The following is an 8,502-nucleotide window of genomic DNA, read 5'->3' as shown; positions in this document are numbered from 1 at the left end:
GCCCGCAGGCCCGGCCCGGCCCGGCGGCTCCGCAGCCGCTCCTGCTGCTCTGCCCTCCGAGGCGGCACCTCCGCGGCCCAGGTGGGCAGCTCCAGGATGCAGTCGAAGAGGCTCACCACAGGTACGTGGCAGTTTCCACGCGGGGTGTGGGCTGGATCCGTGTCAGACGAGGGGTCCGGCCCCACGGTGACGGCCCCAGGCGGAGGCACCGACAGTGTCATGAAAGAGCGTGATTTTGAACTGCCAGGTTTAAACTTGCCCAGCGGAATCAATCACTCTGCAGAAAGAACTTCACTGCCTTCAAATGGCATCGCAAATGACAGAATATTCTCCTAGAATGAGTGAGATTTGGTTATCTGGGAACATTCAGAATTGTATCATCTCAGTTTTACCAGATGTTTCTTAGTATTTGCTGTTCAAAGCTCCATCATACAAATCTGTATTTTCATTAAAACCACCAAGCGTCTACTAACCAATTTTGCAAAGGAAAGCTGACAAGAAGTTAACTGATATGCATGAGAAATAATATAGTTAAATAATACTTGAATGATATTTAAATCATTCTTGTGGTAGTTAACCTTTTTATGCGTGGGTCAACATTACTGCATGTTCTTAGTTTATTTTATTTCCTCAGGCTAAGTTATTTTATTTCAGAATATCCAGGAAAGGGTGTCATGCCTCACTACTTTTTGTTCCCATATTGTAATCCTAGTTGAACCAGCTTGACTGTATTTCTTGGATAACATATGATATTTTATTTATGTTTTTCAGAACCTCCGTGTATAACAGAAGAAGTGTTTGTAAGTATGCTTTATAAGGCTTGATCATTATTTTTGTTGTGCAGCTATGGAGCAAAAAAAGCAAAAAATACCCCGATTTTGGAAACTGTTGTCTGTTTTCTCATTTCTTTCCTTTGTAAGTATGGAGTACTGAGTAATTTCTTACAATTTTCTCAGAGAAAATAATACTTAGTTTTGAAATAACTAGAAAAAATAATAACAGGAGACTGTGGAGAATAAAGATGGAAATGGAAAAGAAGGAGAATTAGGACGAAGGAAGGAAGGAAACAATCAACTGGAAGGTTCAGCATGACAGGTTTAACAATCTCCTTACTTTATATTTTCTGCTCTTTGCTCATAGCTCATTGTAGAAGTTCCCTGATGTTTACCTTCTCATTTGAAAGGTATATATAAATCTGTCAATATGTAAATATACGTATATATAAATACATAAGTATATGTAAATCTTAAAGGTAGAGGAGCAAGCTGTCCCCATATGCCAAAAGACAAGCCAGCAGTGAAGAAGAACAAGAGAACTTTGGCTGGAACTCAGTGAGAAAAAGGGGCAGGCAGCTCAGGACTATCACAGGGATGTTGTGAGGTCATGCAGGGAGAAGATTAGAAAGGTCAAAGCCCAGCTAGAACCTTATGTGGCTACAGCTGTAAAAACAACAGAAAGTGTTTCTAGAAATACATCAGCAACAAAAGGAGGGCCTAGGAGAATCTCCGTCCTTTGTTGGATGTGGGAGGAAACACAGTGACAAAGGCTGAGGAAGAGGCTGAGGTACTTAATACCTTCTTTGCCTCAGTCTTTAATAAGAAGACTAATAATTGTCAGGGTGCCCATGAGCTGGAAGACAGAGACAGGGAGCAGAATGGAGCCCCCATAATCCAGGAGGGAATGGCCAGTGACCTGCTATGCCACTTAGACCTGCACAAGTCCATGGGGCTTGTGGGATTCACCCAGGAGTACTGACTGAGGTGGTGAATGTGTTCACTGAGACACTTTCAATCATTTACCAGCAGTCCTAGTTGGCTGGGAGGTCCCAAGTGACAGAAGTTGGAAAATGCAAAGCTCCTCTATAACAAGGGTTGGAAAGAGAATTTGGGGAACTACAAGCCTGTCAGCCTAACATTGGTGCTGGAGAATGTCATGGAGCAGATCATCTTGAGTGCCATAACACTGGTATGTGCAGTACAATCAGGGGATCAGTTCAGCCAGTGTGCGTTTAGGAAAAACAGATGCTGCTTCATAAATATTATCACACTTGACAGGGTGACCCGTTTAGTGGATGAAGAAAAGGCTATGGATGTTGTCTACTTGGACTCAGTAAAGTCTTTGACACCATCTCCCACAGCGTTCTTGTGGAGAAACTGGCTTCCCATGATGTGGACAGGTGCACTGTTTGATGGGTAAAAAACCTGGCTGGATGGCCAGGCCTGGGGAATGGCGGTGAATGGAGTGACTTTAATCCAGTTGGTGGCTGGTCACCACTGGGGTTTCCCAGGGATCAGTACTGAGGCCAGTCCTATTTAATATCTTTATTGACAACCTAGACGAGGGGATGAAGTGCACCTTCAGCAAGTTTGCAGATGCAGTTATTTTTCTCCCAAGTAACAAGCAATAGGAACAACTAGAAACTGCCTGAAGCTGTGCCAGGGGAGGTTTAGGTTGAATATTAGGAAAATTTTGCCACCAAAAGTTTTGTCAAGCTTTGGAACAGGCTGCCCAGGGAAGTGGGTGAGTAACTACCTCTGGAGGTATTTAAAAGACATGGTTTAGGGGTGGGCTTGGTAGTGCCAGGTTAGCAGTTGGATTTGATGATCTTAGACATCTTTTACAATTAAACAATTCTATAATTCTGTGATTCTATACATAAAAGGTACTTGACATATATAAATATGTACATGAGAACATCTCCTAACTGCATATTTAGATTACATTAAACCTGGATTCTGCAGGCTCCTTAATATGACTTGATATGTCTGACTCCAGATGAACTTCACACACAGGCATGAAGCTGTCAGAGTTCTATTAAGCAGAGGGTTTTATGTTAACTTTTAGCTTTTGACATTTAAAAGATGTCATGTTTTATATATTTGTCAAGAGTGGAGAGGTATTTATCATTTCAGTGGGTGCTGCAACATGAAATGCAAATCTTGCAGTATAGTGCTGCTTTTATCCACATTCAACTTCCCCTTTGATGTCTAATAATATTTCCGTGTTTCTGTACTTTTTCGTGATGGCAGTAATAGAGAAAGGTATCAAATGCTATAGATAGAAGCTATTAGATTTGTTTCCAGAAACTACCTAAGAAATTATTGTCTTCCATGCCAAAATGATTTAAAAATTCCTTTCAATGCTAAAAGAGTGATAGAAATCAGGCTCAAGATATTTCTATTCATACAAAAATTGCATGAAACAGTTTTGGACCGATTTTTAGCACACCTTAACCTCCAGTCGCAATTCTTCATGAAAGGCAGCTTTTTATAGTGATAATTTAGCCTGTGCAGTAGGAAAGATGAAACAAAATACTTCCTGACACAAAAATCTAAGCTGTACTATTGTACATGCAACTCCAAAACCTATAATGTGCAAATATGAAAGTGCAACCATGATTTCAAATAAGACTGTCTACAAAAAACCCTCCAAAAACCAGAGGAAAGTCTATTGTGTATAGATGCAGTAAGATCAGTGAGTAGTAAAGCTTGCATTAATAAGATCGTAAACATTTTATTGATTAATCAACCACTGTGTTTACATTTCTTGCTGTTATATGGGACTGCAGAGAATTATATCCTTGGGAAATTAAAAACATGTGTTACCTGCATAGTCCTAAATAACTTCTCCTGTTTAATCAGTGCCCAAACATCTCTAGGTCCATGGTACTGCAATTACACTGGGCCATGGGCCTGTGGTTCAAATAAAGCACAACCTCTGTAATGCAGAAAGCTTTGCTTTTAGCATTGTCTGCGTTTTCTAGGGAAGAGCATGAGCTGACTTGCCTGTCCTGTATCAGTCACAAGAGCAACCACAAGTACTAAGGCATAAATGTTGGCAGACTAGGGCCAGGCAAACACCATCAGGTCTGGTTCTGACTTGTCCTCCAGCACACAATGGTCTTCCTGAGTTCATATTAAAGTATGTTAGCTCAGATTTCTTCCTTACCTGAGCCTGAGCTGTCTTTGTTTATGCCAGCGAGGTTTGGATCAAGATACTGCCTGTCCATACCTGATACCATGCACACTGTACATAACCTCTCTTGAATGCTATTCCTCACCAGTGCAGTTCAATCTATGAACTTAAGAAAGAGAAACAAGATTTGTGTCACAAGACCTTTGCTGATATTGGCAAATGCATCAGACTTAGGTGCATTTTCCTTGCCTTGCAAGGCAGAAATAATAGAATGTTCTAGAAACTATAAAAAAAAATTTAAGTGTCTTTATTATACTGATGACATGTATCTGAAGACCAGTGGAATAATGTTCTACTTTTACCCTCTATTGAATTGAAATGGGGATGGTGGTGGTATTGAGTATATATATTCAATATACATATATACTAAATATATACTCAATATACTACTATACAGTAGAAGTAAGATCTGGATCTATAATGTTGGGTTTGTCAAGAGCAGAAAAAATTAATTTCTATTCAAAATTTTTTGAGTCTTGTTAGCAGGATTTAAAATGCAGGGGTCAGAAAGGACACAAAAACACTTGCAGTGTTTTTTACAAAAACACAGATGCAGTCTTCACTCCTGATGAGGTCAACAGGAAGCCTCCCATTTCTGTCAGATTCAAAGTATGGCATACGCTGCTTGCTCGTTAAACCAAAATATAGGTCAGTGAACTCCCTTTTATTCCCCAAACATCCCCAAGCAGCAGTGTGAGAGCAGAAGGTGGCCCTGGTGAATGCTCCTTTTTTCCAAGTGAAAGAGAGAAAGGTACAATGTGGAGAATTTCTAGACTGTTAGCTTAAGCACATTTTTTCAAAAATAAACATCCAGGTTGTCAGCATTTAGAAGCTGTTTGGTTTATGAAGGCTTTATCTGTAAATTTATTCACCAAGGGTTTACCTTTGTTTATGTTTTTTAAATTGCTAAGGATCTCAGGAGTGTGCGGTGGTTGGAATATAACAGTGATGCAATGATTAGATTCCCAAAAGTGGGAAATAATATTTTGCAAAAATTTCCATGTCATATCTCATGGAAAAAATACTATTTGAGGGAATAGTGCACTCAAACCATGTTAGCACAGATTACTACAGGCCTTGTTTTGTGTTTTTCTCTTGTGTTTTTTTTTTTCTCTCTGTAGGAAGAATGCTTAGCCACAGATGATATGCTTGTGGACTATTTTAATGAATTTTTGAGTCTTCCGGTAAGTACCTTACAGAAATCTCTTGCAAAATTCAAGAAACACCATACTAAGATTAAGAGTAACTTAATATATTTTAGAAAATTTTACATTTTGCTGCTTGCTAATTACATAACTTTTACAATATGTCTGTGTTTCAATGGTAGTAACTCTTACTGCTCAATGTTATCAGTATCAGAAAAAGTAGCACAGTATCTTCTGGACTTCTGGGGACAGATGTTATCTTGCTGAGCTAAAGAATCACAGAATCACAGAATGGGTAAGGCTGGAAGGCACCACAGCGGTTTATCTGGTCCAAGCTCCCTGCTTAAGCAGGTCATCCTAGAGCACATGGCACAGGATTGCATCCAGAGAGCTCTTGAATTTCGCCAGTGAGGGAGACTCCACAATCTCTCTGGGCAACCTGTTCAGTGCGCAGTCACCTGCATTGTAAAGAAGTTCTTCCTCATGTTCAGGTGGAACTTCGTATGCATCAATTTCTGCCTGTTGCCTCTTGTCCTATTCCTCAGCACCACCCAGAAGAACCTGGTTCCATCCTCTTGACACCTTCCCTTCAGATACTTACTGACAGTGATAAGGGCCCCTCTCATTTGTCTCTTCTTGAGGCTGAATGGGCCCAGTTCTCTCAGCCTTTCCACATAACAGAGATGTTCCAATCTTTTAATTGCCTTTGTCACCCTGTGCCTGACCTGCTCCAGGAGCTCCGTTTCTCTCTTGTACTGGACCCCTCGAGCTGCTGTCAACGCTCCTCCTAATGTACACCAGACCTTCTTGGCCACAGGGACACACTGCTGGCTCATGAACTGCTTGTTGTCCACCAGGACCCCCAGGCTATATATGTATTTAAATTTATGTTACTAATTATGTATTTAGATCACAGTGCACTTGTGCACTAAAATAATAAGAATAGGAAATGAAAAAGGCACATAAATACATATTTTAAAAGTGTAAGGAGTCCAATTCTGTTCCAGTATCACACTGTGGTGACATAACAAATGTTTTTCCTTTTACAGTCTTGTGGCAATGCACTCAGTGATTAATATACATTTAAGCTCAGGAACCAACTCTATTTCTATTCACGGCTTTGAAGGTCTCAAAGTTGGCACTTCCCTCTTCTTCCTCTCCCATCTGCAGCCAGAAGTGTGCAGGCTTACACTATGTTCTGTGCGCTGATCCAGTTACAGTTAGACCAGCATACCCAGTGCCCTCTTTTTAACCAGTTGCCCTATATTTTGCTCCTTTTCCCCATCGACTATCCTGCCTCCCTACATTGTCACAAGAGTCAAATATGTGGTCCTGCTCCTTCAACGTGGCAATATCATCCAACTTCATCTTAGTAGTCTTGGCCTTGACTATCCCCATTCTCTTCATCCCCACACCTTACAGCCATACTCCCTTGCCAGGTGGCACAGGCCTTTCCACTGTGTCACTCGTGGCTCCTACCCAATGTACCACAGAGCTGCCCCACAGCCTGTCCCCCTCCTAAGGCACTGCAGTCTGACAGGCTACACTACAAACATACACCCATTTCTGCAACTTGCTTGGTAGGAACCACTCCCAGTGTTAGGAAGGGGCAGAATGTTTCTTAATGCTCCTTGGACCTCAGATGTTGGCGCAGCCATTAATGAAATAAATTCAGTTATGATTCATAACTTAATGATTTGGCTTACCAAACTGAACTAGATATAGCTGTGCTCTGTAAACCACATCATAGATTTGCGTAAATGTACACATAGAATGGAAATTGCACAACTAAGGTTGGTAGAATGGGCTTAAAATAGAATCTGAAGATATTCAGAGGTGTGGGTTTTGTGCAGAGCACCAATACTGACTTCTCTCAGGAGCTCAGCCTTTATGTGCTTTCACCACACTGCAAGATTCCTAAGAATAATTTTTTTCAAAACTGGAGAGACACAGATGGAAGAAAGTGTGTGGTGAGAGAGGCTGGGGCTTTTTCTTATTCCAGCATTCTCCACCTCTCCCCTTGCAGCTGCTTTATGATATCTGACTAAATCCAAGCCTAACTACTTAGCTTTTAAACCCATGCCTCCTTCCATGTGCCAGATTGTTCTTAGAACAGGAATACCATCCTCCATGCCTTCGCTGCTTCTTTGGAAACTATGCTTCAAGTTTTCCGCAAATCTCAGAGGATGGAACGGGTAAGAAGTTCAGCCTGCTTAGTCTCTTGATCTCCTTGGACATGCACAGATTTTAGGACATCTGTTAGAGGCCAAAATTCTCCTTGGCCTCAGAGGGCTCCTCAGCCCACAGTCCTGGCGCAGCTCGGCAGCTCTAAACCACAGCAGTTGTCCAGGTGCTCCTGATGGCTCTGAAGCCCACAGAAAAGAGTTCACAGTCACTCATGGGTAAACACTGTTTTACGCTGGTAATCTTGGTAGCTTATGAGATGACACGTGGTCTCTCTTACACATATTTACGTATCTTCTTGAAAACAGATGCTCTATTATCTATTTTTAACTGTAATGTTCTCATAATTGGTTTTATTTTCTCTTTGATTTTTTTCCTAAGTATTTACCCTCTTCAGGATTAAGTTCTCTTAATGCCTTGAGTTCTGTGGTTTGAATACCTTACATTCCCAATTTTCCTCTCCTTCTACTAAAACACCACATTGAAATTTCCATTGCTTTATTCTTGTTGTGCTTATATGCTGTTGCCTGGGAACAGAATTACCCAGGTGTGCTAGTAGTTAAGCAACAAGTTCAACTGAAAATATTGTGTGACTTGATACAAGAAAGCAGGGGTAGCATATGCTTATTTTAAGAGACTGCCTCTGCGTTGATTTATATTGCACCATTAGCATACAGAAAATTGTATCACTGGGGACTTGCTATAGCAGCAGCAGATTTTTCATGGGTTTTTTTGCTGTGATTTACAGTGTATCTTTTAAGTGATCCTCTTGTTATAATGGTATTTAAGACAACCTGATATAAATATCTAAGTACTCCAAAGATCTGCATACTGTAATGAAGGATAGTTTGTACAGGAAATATTTCTGAAAAATGTAATACAAATAACCTCGGGAGGGCAGTTATTGCCAGTAATACAGTGATTTCACAGTAGCAGAAACAATTACATGACACACAAACGAGTTACACCTTCCTTAGGAACTAATGTAAAATGAAAGATTTAAGAGAAACATTGGCCTGGATACATTTCCTTTGCTAGGTGGTCAGGCAGCCCTAGAATTTGAATCTTTGATCCCTGTTTTAAGAACATCCAAGAATATGTTTAGTCAGGAATGAAAACTCAGAAGTCAGAAATTGCCATCCAAACTCAGCACTGAAGGCAAGTGTAGTAATGTCAGCTTGTTTCTCCTGCACTCTAC

The 8,502-nt window shown here is 40.7% G+C and overlaps 1 protein-coding gene across 1 annotated transcript in view; it reads left to right on the top strand.

The window, feature by feature from the left end:
* Positions 1-8,502, top strand: part of RGS22 (regulator of G protein signaling 22) — a 61,817-nt gene continuing 53,315 nt past the window's right edge. Inside the window, exons 1-3 of the mRNA XM_027903106.1 lie at positions 1-121; positions 772-800; positions 5,097-5,159. Coding sequence (XP_027758907.1) covers positions 97-121; positions 772-800; positions 5,097-5,159 — 117 coding nt within the window. The 5' untranslated portion in view covers positions 1-96. The remainder of the gene's footprint in view (positions 122-771; positions 801-5,096; positions 5,160-8,502) is intronic.

Source organism: Empidonax traillii, unplaced genomic scaffold, assembly GCF_003031625.1.
Source record: "Empidonax traillii isolate 1590-97213 ecotype Southwest subspecies unplaced genomic scaffold, ASM303162v1 scaffold933:size234345, whole genome shotgun sequence".
NCBI lineage: Eukaryota > Metazoa > Chordata > Aves > Passeriformes > Tyrannidae > Empidonax > Empidonax traillii.
The sequence above is the reverse complement of the archived record's forward strand: the minus strand, read 5'-3'. Positions and strand labels throughout refer to the sequence as shown.